At 42.0% G+C, this 12,749-nt stretch overlaps 1 protein-coding gene across 7 annotated transcripts in view; it reads right to left on the bottom strand.

Moving 5' to 3' along the window:
* Positions 1 to 212: 212 nt before the first annotated feature.
* PDLIM5 (PDZ and LIM domain 5) overlaps positions 213 to 12,749 on the bottom strand; it is a 126,094-nt gene continuing 113,557 nt past the window's right edge. For all 7 annotated transcript variants that reach the window (XM_075500583.1, XM_075500586.1, XM_075500587.1 and 4 more), the window contains 4 exons: positions 6,506 to 6,686; positions 5,379 to 5,499; positions 1,333 to 1,448; positions 213 to 705 (listed from right to left, as the gene is read on the bottom strand). In XM_075500583.1, coding sequence (XP_075356698.1) covers positions 616 to 705; positions 1,333 to 1,448; positions 5,379 to 5,499; positions 6,506 to 6,686 — 508 coding nt within the window. In that variant the 3' untranslated portion in view covers positions 213 to 615. The remainder of the gene's footprint in view (positions 706 to 1,332; positions 1,449 to 5,378; positions 5,500 to 6,505; positions 6,687 to 12,749) is intronic.

Here is a 12,749-nt window from a genome sequence, read left to right as displayed (position 1 = left end):
CTGTCCTTTGCAGACCCATTAGAGATTTAACTGCAAAGGCATAGGTACATGTAATTGTGCAAGAGGCTTCATGTATACGAGTATCAGATAAAAATATCAGTTGTTGAACTATATATTCCGTGTAATCTTATCCTTGCTTTGAGTTCCTTTTAATGGAGTTTAGCTGCAATACTTCTAGACACACTTTAAAAAACATCAGCGCAATGAAGTGATCTGGACCGCTGAAGCCAATCTCCTTTTATTTGTTGAACAGCAGCAAAACCAAGACTTCTAATATCAGGTATTTATTTTTATAGATGTTTCACTTCTCATACTGAAGCAGATATAAATGTGGTCATAAAATCATGAAACGAATACAGTAATGTGCCAAGTGCAGAGGTAAAGGCACTCTAATCGTTTGGCTTGGGTGCAATTCCCAATTCCTATCTTTTTATGAAGCAAAACCCTAACTGATAAACACTTTAAAAATTACTGTACAACCCCCTCCGCAATTTTCCACATTTCTCTTCCATTCTAGAAAATGATATATAAATAATTTTAACGAATTAGTGAACACGGACATTTTAACCTTTCTTTCTGCTCAGTACATTTGTTACACAAGATGAGCTCCAAGCATCAGATGTTGATAGAGTGAGCATGTTTCTTGCACAGTGGCTTGTCCTTCTTGGAGAAGAAAGTCTGACCCTCCAAACTGTCACTACATACCTGAAATGGGATAAAAAAGAAAAGATCACCCAATTCAGATGGACGAATTACACCATACATTATGCAGAATGCCAAATCATGGCATTGTTCTATGCACAAATATATTCAAAGAATAAGAATTATTACCTTTTTCTTAGGGATACTCTTTTTGATGTAATATTAATGGTTGATGTAAGCATAACCTTCCTTTCTTTAAGTCCACAGGTTCTTAACTCGGAGCAGAGTTAGGTTCAGCATTTTAAAAGATATTGAATCATTAGGATTAGGGCCTTTTTTTTGGGTCATACAGTATTAGCAGGTGATACTTTGGCTACAGTGTCTTTATGTCAAAAACACTCTTGCTACTTTAGAAACGCAGCCCGTTCCTGCATGGCCTTCAACGCTTGCTCCGAGGAAGTAAACGTCAAGGGTTAAATGCTAGGACACATGGCTGCAGTCCAGGCCAGCTCCTCTGGACCGGTGCCAAAGGCTCACAATAGCTACACACCTTCCAAATAACTGGGAAAGTGCTTTTTGTTTGGGCTCAGAGGACTGAAAGAGGTTGTAGCTGTTAACTCCCACATCGGTCAGGTTAGCACAAGCACTGCTGCCATGGGTTTGTTTAAAATGTGGACTAGCTTTACTTACGGAGCATACAAAGCAAGTATCATGCCAAGTGTGGCCCAGGGCTTCGAGAAACCTGTCTCCAGCTTCAATGGGGAATTCACAGCCATGGCACATAGTACCGAAGAGGGCATAGTAATCTGCAAACAAATACAAACAGATTTTAAAGATGAAGCATATGCATAAAAGCGAGACTGACCCTTTGAAACCTTTGTGCTTTTCTTTCAATGGCAGTGGGTTTGCGCTTGTCCAGTTTCGTAATACTGGGTACACTGAATAAAGAGCTCCTAGATCGAAAGACTGGGATGCCCTCCTTTCCTCGCTAATTCAGTTCTCATCCCCTTCGTTATCCTTCCAAGTGAGCAATGCTTCCATCTTCCTGGTGTTTCATTTCCTTGAGATCAATAGTGTGCTCCTGGGGGGGAAACGCACTCCTTGCACAGCACCCACAGAGGCTCTTCGTGCTCCTTACCTTCTCTGCGGCTCTGCCTTGACAGCATACCCTGGCAGTTCACACGACAGACCTCCTCAGTGAGTAACGAACTCCTGCCTACATTCTGGCACAATATTTGCCCCAGACTGCACTACACAAAATCACGCAATCATTAGGCTTCTGTCCTAAACAGAGTCTAGCAATTTGGGTCAAGTCAGAATAGTTTTGTAGTCACTGGAGTTTATTACATGGCTTAAAAAAAAAAAAGGGGGCAGCAAAACCAACCAACCAACCAACCCACAAAAAACCCAAACCAAAAACAAACCAGAGGCTTTAGGCAATATATTTAATGCATTTAACAAAAGTATCAGTAGGGTGTCAGGATGGTTATTAGTGACTGGAATCACTGAAGGGTATTTGCACCATTCACTGTTAGGCACCGGATTGACTTGGTGCCTCTGGAAGCTCCCCTGGAGTCAGCCGAGCAAAGCTCCTCCAGCAGTCTCAGAGAGCAGGGACGAAAGCCAAGGGCACAGAACTGTTCATATTCCCCACCGACTGCAGAGCTTGAAAAAGATAGAGAAGTGCAGACTAGCAGGATAAAATACATGTATAAAGTTGGGTGGGAGGCACTGACACCCACCCCCATCCCCACGGTCTCGGTGTGTGAAACTCGCCTCTCTGTGTGTAGAGCCATCTCAGGGGCTACAAGTCACCACAGCCCTCTGCTGCCCACCTCTGCAGACCTAAATTTCACCCCAAGTTGTCTGGTCTTTTCCACTTATTTCAGCTCTCAAACACCCCATTCTAAGAAGGAAATGTTTTTTTCCTGCACAGAAGACAACAGCATTAGTGCTATAATGGAAGCGAATTTGGGATCAGCATGCTGCCATGCCAAACACATAATGTCATACAACATTACGTCTTCATAAGATGAACTATAGAGTGACAACCATAATGAAGCTTTGGACTGCTTCCTCAATAGCAACACTCTCTGACAAGGAAATTAGATGTCAGGGGTTGTTTTCAGGGAGCAACAAGTGGGGTACAAGGAGATTTTGTTTCTCTACTAGATTATATACATCTGCTGACGCTCTAGCGCTTACTGCAGCAGAGCCAACAGAGGCTTATCACGTGTGAAGCCCAAGGGAAGAGTCCTGTTTAGTAAGACAGTGTTTTGTATGATGACCTCAAAAAGCATCATCACAGGAGGCATCTCAGCAGAACAGGGAACACAAGTGGTCTGGAAAAGCAAAGCCCTTGATGGCTGCCAGTGGCAAGACACAGCTTCACCGATCACCTTCACTAATCCATACTACTGGCATGAATTTGCAAGTATTTAAGCAGAAGATAGACAATAAAAATGTCAAATGGTCGAACACCTCTGTCCAAAACCCCCCAAAGGACACGGTCTCATGACCATACTGTTTCAGCTCTTTGCATTTGTGTTCATACAGAATCTTTTACTGATATTTTCCTGGTGCCAGTAGTTAAAGTCTTTTGTAAGTTGGCCTGTGGTTTGTGTTGATAAGTTTATTGGCTTTGCTTCTGAAGAAAGGGCAATAGGTAAGGCAGGATGAAGGGCATCAGCTTTCTTTTGCTTTTGCATGCTTAAATTGTGATAGCACAGAAGCCTTCCAAGGCAGACTTCTCAATACAGTCACATATCAATGCTTCCTGCACACAGCATTTTCAAAACTAGGTTACTAACTCTGCATTTAAAAAAAAAAAAAAAAAAAAAAAATCAAAGTTGTAGATATCTGCACTTTTAATTTAATTTTAGCAGATATCCCAAACCAGAACATTTTGTAGATTAAACCCCCTTAATACTAATAGCCGATGCTGTTGTAATTTCAAATACAGATTTAAAATTAGAACCCTTCTTTGCACTAGGAAGAAGGAAAGTTGGCAATGACATTTACTCCTTATTTCTGTAAAATTAGTCATAGACTCTTAACTCCAGCTGGACTGGAAAGTCTTTGAAGAATGAATATATCTCAAATTAACATCTAGTTAGAGAGCCAGAGTCATTACAACGTATCACTGCCAATAACACCTCACAGAATGTGTCTACATTAGAAAGTTGCTAGCACAAGTTATCTCGGAAATAAACTTTGCGAGAAGTATAATATTCTTGACATTTTATCCCAGTGTTTCCTGCTCACAGTATAGAAAAGTGCGCATTTGTGCGAGGGAGTTGTAACAGTAGCACAAATCAATGCGCCACACAACATACGGGTCGTTTGGTGGCAGGAACAAGAATTCAATATTAGCAGAACAAACCCAGTCACGAGCTTTCCACCCAAAGGGGAGTTATCGATTCCTCCAGTACTATTTTTGAATCATCAAATGGTTCCAAGATTAGGGGCTTCAGATTGCTTCAGGATGAAATTTCACCGTGCTGTCACACTGGAAGATGCTGCTCATATATCCATTTCCTCTGCTGCGCCACAAATCCAATAGGAGCAACACGTTACCCTACTTGTGTCACTCAGTTAGCAATAACCTACTGCGTCCTTTCATATCTGCCAACACCTCATTAAAGCCACTCCGACAGAGAAATTTTGGGTTAATTTTGCCTGTTTTCCTCATCCTTTCAGTACCTAGCACTCTCCATGGCACCCGCTGCAAACAACTGTGGGATCAACCCAGAAGGAAATCTTAGCTCCAAACAGGTCACTAGGATTTCATGCTAAATCTCTTCCTGGTCATCCACTTCCACCTCTAGTTAAACTATAACGCTCCTTAGAGTAGAAGGAAAAACACAGAAAAGGTCCGACTGATGGTTCTAACATGGATGTAAACAGCATGCAGTGTGAAAATAGACCATTTTGATACAATTTTGTTTCTTTTCCATTTTGTGGCAATTGTTTTTACAAATACTATCTATTTCTTTCCTAGCCCACAAGGGTACATGGTCAGTTTTAAGCAAACTAGGAAACCAACATAAATAAAACCTGTTCATATTAATCAAAAAGATACGATTAGCTGGAAGTGCTAAAAACCAAACCAGAACCCTTCTGAACTTCTAAGCTGCATCTTTCACGTAATATTGCTCGTGAGGCCTTCCAGTGCTATAATCGTATCACTGTATTTTTCCCCTGACAGCCTGGGTTTTTTATCCCAAGCCTATGTTCCACAGATGTTATCCCTGATCCTGCACAAAACTTCCTGGGCAGACTTCTTACTCTTGGAAGTCCCTCCTGGCTGTGAATAAGGTTATTCAGAGTAAAACACATTACACCACTGGCATTTGCTTGTTTAGTAAATAAGCAGATTTACATCAACTCCAGATTATTTTAAAGCCAACCAGAAAGTAAGTCACCCTAAAATTAACTTTGCTGTACCACTGATACCTACAGCTGAGGGCTTAGCAGGAACAGCACGTAGAACAGTGACAAGAAGCCTGCTCCCGCTGAAGCCAATGAAGAAATTCTCACCAACTTCTCCTACTGCAACCTCAAAGTCTCTACAGCATTTGTCGCTGCTTTGAATTGACACATCAAAGTTACATGAATTTGCTGGGACACTTCTTCTGAAGTGAAGCTTGAGAAAAAGGAATTATTATTTTTTCCAGCCTTGTTAAGCTCTGCTTCCCCGCACAGCTGCAGTAAACTCTGGTTGTGTTGCTTCTTACCCGTCTCACAGTAGGGATCACCGTCTTCTAAGTGGAAGACATTATTGCGGATGGGGTTATGACAGGCCACACACACGAAGCAGGAAACGTGCCAAGTTTGTTTCAAAGCATTTATTACTTCCTGTGGGGATTAGAAAAAGTGTTATTAACACATTATTTTGATGTGATGACTAGATTGCGGTGACCATGCCTCCACACTTGATTCATTTCAAGAACACTTTGTTTCCTACTGCTACTTTGAAAATGGGTTGTGCACGCAATTTCTTCTGATGTTAAACTTAATGACGTGCTTTATTTATGGTACATCTCCTTATTTGTCATAAGCAACCTTTCATTTTTTGGAAGGTTCAGTGTAGAGTTGGACAGATTCAACAACTCATTTGTTCACCTTTTCCATTTTAATTAGGATCTCACCCACAACAGTCCCCTGAAATAAGAAAAGCAGCATCTCCAACGTTTCTTCAAGTCTGTGAATAGTTAATTAGAAGACATCACACAGAAAATTATGAGTGGTCTGTGTTGTTTTGGAAGACGCTATAGTGCCAAATATGACTTGAGAATTGTGCTGCCAGAGCCCTGCATGACCCCAGTTACACAAGAGTCCAGACACATTGCTGTCTGCAGTAAAGCGGTGGACGATCAGCTGATGGGCTCAAATTAGCAATATTCGTGCAGAGTAGGATAATGCATCTTTCTATCTACATTACCACTGGGAATATTTCAGTACTTCACATCTAGCCAACCAGCGTGTTCCCCAGCGCTCAGCTTAGTTAAGGAGGAGTATTTATTTTTCTTCCCCTACCGTCCTCCAATTTCGTAAAACGCTGCCAATTAAAAGCATTTTGCTCAAGAAAATTTAGTAATCAACAGCTACAGAACAGCTTCATAAAAACAGGAGCTGAAAGAGCCAAGGAGACTACAGCACCTTTTCTCAAAGAGACTGAAAAGGCTCAACACCAGAAGAGCCAAAAACATATTTTGTCAGTGATGGGAGCTGAAAAGGTATGTCAGAGTATGTTTGGAGGAATGCAGATTGGGCCAGATAAAAGGGAATTTTATTACAGAGAAGCACTGAACACTGTGGTTATTGTTCCCACGGAAAAACAGGCCACTTGCTGGTCACTTACTCCAAGGATCTTCCTTTGGCACTTTGAACACTCAGGGGCGAAGAATTTCTCATAGCAGACCTCGCAATACAGCGCCCCTTTCTCTTCCACAAATCCAATGTAAGCCATGGAGGTTTTGCAATGAGCACAATTAAATTCCTCTGGATGCCACGACTTCCCCAAAGCCACCAAGAAAGGTCCTCTGTTTAGAAAGAAGAAATTTTGTCAGCAAATGCCCCTGGGTTGGCTTCTGCAAAAGCTGTTAATAGGCTTAACCTGCGATACCTCTGTGCCATTACTACACAGTTCACAAACTTATACTGCTCCACCCCTCTTTCCTCCTACGGGCTCTAAGAAAGCATCAAGTATTGACTAGAACTATTCCCATTGAACTATCTCCCAGAAACACCTGAGCACAATAAAGACTAATTCTCTTCGTTTCACTGTATTTCAGAAATCTTATTTTAGAACTACATTAAATACAGTGCTGAAGTGGCGGCTACTAGGGAAGAGAAGGAGAAGGATGTTCCCTATGTTCCCACCTATTTCCATCTATTGCAAAGAGATGTTTGACTCAGTGATACAATCAGCTCTCTTTCAGTGTGCATTTGTATCGAGGCCACAAATGTTCAAGTAGACTTGACTCCATTAAAAGCCAATAACACCAGTTTCTTGTGAGACAAAAATTCAATCGCTGTCCTTATCCAACAAATTTGTTACAGGATAACCGATCCCACTTGTTGAGGGTTATTTTTGTTGTTGGGGTTTTGTTTCCTCCTCCATAAGTTAGTTAAAATACGACCATTTTCTCCAAATACAGAGCCTCCTCTACTATTTGCAAACACAAAATAATGATGTTTTTATAGCATTTGTCTGGCTAATGCAACAAGGTTAATAGACAAGATGAAACTGTCCGTTTCGCAGTCAACAAAACTTCTCAGTTTGTAACTGATAAATCCCAGGCATATGCCATTGTATCTGCATTCATTTGAAAACATACTCAGCATGCTACTACCTTTAATGAACTTATTTACTTTAATGAGGTGCATCCTAGGTCCCACCAACACTCAACCTTCCAGAATTTAGGTTTCAGGTGAACTTTGTGGTTCAAGTTCATCTCCCTCACCAGATTTCCCATTTTTGCAATACCAATAGAGATGCCATTCTTTCAGCAATGCATCACTTTTTTTTTATCTAATATTTCACTGCAAAAAAAGTGTAAGGTACTAATATCACCACCCTGTTGCTAAACATTTTTTTTTAAATCGAGTAAGATACACGAACATTTTTGTGTAAGATAAGATTCTCATATGAACAAAGCGACAGCAATAGAGGAAAAAAAAAAACCTTGAAATTTGTTTCCAGGGTTATACTGACTGCAAGATGGGAACATAAGCGGGCAGAGGACAGAGAGCAACTTCATTGAGAGTAACTTCATTGAGAGTAGAGGGTAATTATTTTCTGTTCTACATTTTCTCTGGAGATGCTACGTATTTTCAACAGGATGAGAAGTCAAAAATAAGGGACTCAAACACATTTAGGACAATTCTCACACCCTCTGAGATGATGAACATACTTAATCTGCAACAGTTTCTTCTACTCACCTCTGATTACTGGAAAGAAAGCAGTGAAAAAGGGTTCCTGGAGAGCAGCTCGTAGCCCTTTAAGGAGGGAGCGGGGCTCGAGCGCAGCTCTCTGGCCCCCGCTCCCAGTGGATGCCTGAGCAGTGCAAACACTGACCTAACCCGATACCCTCCCGCCGCCCTACAAGCACCTTTTTACATCAATGCCCTTTCAGTTATGTACTGATCAAACAATACAAGCCCTCATGTACAACAAAGTGCTCTCAGTGCACCGTGTCAGCACAGGCTAATTTAACAGATTCATTAACGCAGGGCTGACACCGAAGAGGCTCTCCCGGCTCCAGGTAGGATTGAGTTTCTGGCCATCTGCACTGAAACGATAGGCTCGGTTAGCTCTGCAATGGAAAGAAAGTACACTAACGACGGGAGGGGAAGGAATTTTTACAACATCTGCTGCATTTAGCTCTCCAGAGTTTACAGCTCTGACAAGTTGAGGTTAGCCATTCAGGACAGCGCGCAGGAACCCAGACGGATGGGGAACAGCCCGAGAGTGCATCTACAGAGTTTCTTTCCCAAAGTCCCCAGACAGCTGTGGCCGTGCCCTGCACAATGTCTCCGAGGTGTTCCATTAGCGGGCTGGCTCCCTGCACACGTGTCCAGAAGAACGCTTTCTAAATACAATTTTACTTTTAATCAGGCCGTAGTTTAAACATGTCAAGCTGACGCTGGAGCTTAATGATACCAGCGACTTAAAAGCTGCCCCAAAGCACATGGAAGAAAGAAAAAAAAAAAAACAAAACCAAACACCTGCCACGCAAAATACACTGAAACGTGATATTCAGAACTTGGAGGTGTTCCTGGTCTCTGCATACTTTTGCGATTGAAATGATAGCTTCCAGTAATGAAAGGTATTTATGTGCTCTATTCATCTGAAAAGGAGTTTAAAGCCCCAATTTGAGTAAGGGGGCCACATGCCCACACTCATGCAACCTGATGGGAAGTAGCTAGGGCATGAAATGCTAGGAAGATGGCTGCAGATGGCTTCACCCTTCCTTCTCAATTTATAAACAAAAAACAACTAAAAAATCCCACATGCCTCTGTCAACTTGAACATACTTTGAAAGGTGGTGCTAAAGACCCACGTTCCTTCCATCCAAAGATATGGGATGATCCAACTAGCAACGGTTGGCTATGAATGTGCCTCTATGCCAGGCTTCTTGGACATGCTAAGGGTTTCTGAACCAATTTCCAACATCACCATCTAGACCACATGAACCAAACTCACAGACAGAGGCAAACAGTTGTGTTGGGTTTTTTGTTTGGTTGGGTTTTTACAAGAGATTCTGATGTATTTAGAACAGTATTTACAGAATCTTATGCCCCAAAGGATCACCAGGTACCTAAATTTGGTAGCCACCTAAAACATCTGGGTCCTGCATGTAGCAATGATATAGGGGCAAACTGGAAGGAGAAGTAAATAACATATATGGAATATAAGCGTAATTTCACTATCTTTCCCCTTGTAACTAAATATAACTTTATCAGTATGGTCATGATGTATTAGTATGCCAATAATCTAGCTCCTCATGTGGCTTTTATTATGATAGCAAGCCAGAACTGAAATTTGGTGGTAGAGAGATCAAAAGGATTTCCACATCTGCTAAGTAGGCCGCTCACTTTACAGTTAGCCATACGGCAGTCTACACTCTGGGAAGTTTCTTTGTATCCTCACTTGAAAATGCCACTGTATATAATTTCTGTATAGGAGATGCTGAAGGGAAGCACCATTCATACTTTTTCCCTCTTGCCTTTAAAAACAATTAAGCTGTATGAAAAGGTGACAAAGGCAAATCGTCATTCACAAGCAGACACGCCAAAGAGTACATTCTCAATGGAGATCCAGGGAAACCACATTTGGACTTCAAAGGAAGAGCCAACTCTGCACTGCAGCACTCGGTAAGACGGCCCAGGAACTGGAAGTCTTCATCGGGGAATGTCAGAAGTTTGTCAGACCGTCACAGCAAGTAGATCATGGGAAATTTAGTTTGCCTCCAGCTTTGATTCTTTTAGACATGGAAAGAAAAGCTTACTTAATGAAGCTTTGGAAAAAACTAGAATCTTCAGACAATCACTATATGAATAATTAAAGATACATTAAAAAGTTATAAGATGTCTCTAAGAAATGGTTTTGGCTCAACCAGCCATGGTTATTCTATACCTGAGTGTAAAGTAACCAACTCCACAACACATTTTGGCTTCAAAACAGATGTACAATGCAATGTTACTTGATCCTCCTCCTACCTTTTCATAGGTAATGCTACCACCAAGGGCATGAGCTGTAATTATGCTAAAACTTGAATTCAGAATGCCATTGCAATCTTTCAAATCCACTGTATGCTGTGAACAGGAGGCATATTTGGCATTGATTAATGCATGTCAACTCATCCTCAAATGAAACAATGCTTGCTTTTAATAATTGAAGTGGCATTTAACATATGAAGAAATATAAGGATGTAAACACCACCAGCAAATTACAAAGAAGTTAGATGTGGGTATCAGTTACTATTCATGAAGAGGTGTCACTTACAATAGGTGACAATGGCTTAAGTACTGTCAAATAGGGCTCCGCAGTTTCTCCTCATGCAGCCACTAGGGAGCAAAGGTTGCGCTATGGACCAATACGCTCCCCTACTTACAGGGCGGCAGCTCATCTCCTTCTTAATGCGATCAAAGCCGGGAGCAGCAGCAAGTGATTTAAGGGCCTAGAGGAGAGGTTGGCTGCTCAGGAGTGATCTGTGGACTGTGCTGTGAGACCCCACGGCACAGAGCATCAGTGAACCCTGCTAAACCACAGGTGCTGCAAAAAGCACTGAAGTTTCTTGCATGAAAGATGCAGCATAGAGTGGATTTGCTACGTTCGTATTTATTTTTTAACTGAAATGATGGTATGAAAAAGGAAAGCGCATAGTTGCTTGCCTATTATTTACCAGACACAAATCCAAAGCTCTCCACTGCCCAGGGAACAAAAAAGTCAGAATACTAAAGACAGACAGGATGGTTATATAGGCCAAACTGTTCAACGAATCAGATGAATCTCATCCAAAAAGTGTGTAGACCTTTTTGATATTAATCTTCTATTTTGCGGTGAAGCAAAATATCTGGATTAGAAAAGATGTACACCTGTGTTGGGAATTTGTATAAGTTTTTTCTATTGCTTCAAGGGGATTCAGATCATATATTTTTATTTCCTTGACATATACAATGAAAGTAGGAAAAACTTCTCCAAAACATCACAGATCGGGTAGCAAAGAGTCCTCAAAATTTAACCTGATGTTAACTGAACTGGTAGTGAACTATCCGAACAAAAATCTAATGGAAGTAAACAAGCTGGACTCGATTCACCCCTAGAGATCAAGTGATTTGAGTTAGCTGCATCTTCTGATGCAGAACCCAAGCCAGGGCTCAAGAGGCTGTAAAAAGCCATGGTGGAAAGGCTGATTTTCTATTATACTGAATGAAATTTATACAGCTCATAGAGCTCCTCATTTTTTCAGAGCTCATGTTTTCTAATCAAACAAGTCTCTCTAGCTGCAGTGAAACACAGTGCAGGCTCTCCTATTTTGTTCACTGAAAACACAGGACACAGACAAATAAAGAAGAAATATTACAATGCATTACTTTCCCCTTGTAGTTCAACAACACAGATGACTGAACAAACAAGAAGAAAACATTTTAAAAGAATACATTTCTTCCAGTCATAGAATCATAGAATAATTTAGGTTGGAAAAGACCCTTAAGATCATCAAGTCCAACCGTCAACCTAGCACTGCCAAGTCCACCACTAAACCATGTACCTAAGCACCACACCTACATGTCTTTTAAATACCTCCAGGGATGGTGACTCAACCACTTCCCTGGGCAGCCTGGTCCAATGCTTGATAACCCTTTCGGGGAAGAAATTTTTCCTAATATCCAGTCTAAACCTCCCCTGGCACCACTTGAGGCCATTTCCTCTTGTCCTATCACTTGTTACCTGGGAGAAGAGACCGACCCCCACCTCTCTACAACCTCCTTTCAGGTAGTTGGAGAGAGCAATAAGATCTCCCCAAGCCTCCTTTTCTCCAGGCTAAACAACCCCAGTTCCCTCAGCCGCTCCTCATCAGACTTGTGCTCTAGACCCTTCACCAGCTTCGTTGCCCTTCTCTGGACACACTCCAGCACCTCAATGTCCTTCTTGTACTGAGGGGCCCAAAACTGAACACAGTATTCGAGGTGCAGCCTCACCAGTGCCGAGTACAGGGGCACGATCACTTCCCTACTCCTGCTGGCCACACTATTTCTGATACAAGCCAGGATGCTATTGGCCTTTTGGGCCACCTGGGCACACTGCCAGCTCATGTTCAGCCAGCTGCCAACCAACACTCCCAGATCCTTTTCCACCAGGCAGCTTTCCAGCCACTCTTCCCCAAGCCTGTAGCGTTGCATGGGGTTGTTGTGACCCAAGTGCAGGACCTTGCACTTGGCCTTGTTGAACTTCATACAATTGACCTTGGCCCATCAATCCAGCCTGTCCAGATCCCTCTGCAGAGCCTTCCTACCCTCAAGCAGATCAACACTCCCACACAACTTGGTGTCATCTGCAAACTTACTGAGGGTGCACTCGATCCCCTCATCCAGATCAT

Source organism: Mycteria americana, chromosome 4, assembly GCF_035582795.1.
Source record: "Mycteria americana isolate JAX WOST 10 ecotype Jacksonville Zoo and Gardens chromosome 4, USCA_MyAme_1.0, whole genome shotgun sequence".
NCBI lineage: Eukaryota > Metazoa > Chordata > Aves > Ciconiiformes > Ciconiidae > Mycteria > Mycteria americana.
This window is presented reverse-complemented; position numbering and strand designations above follow the sequence as displayed.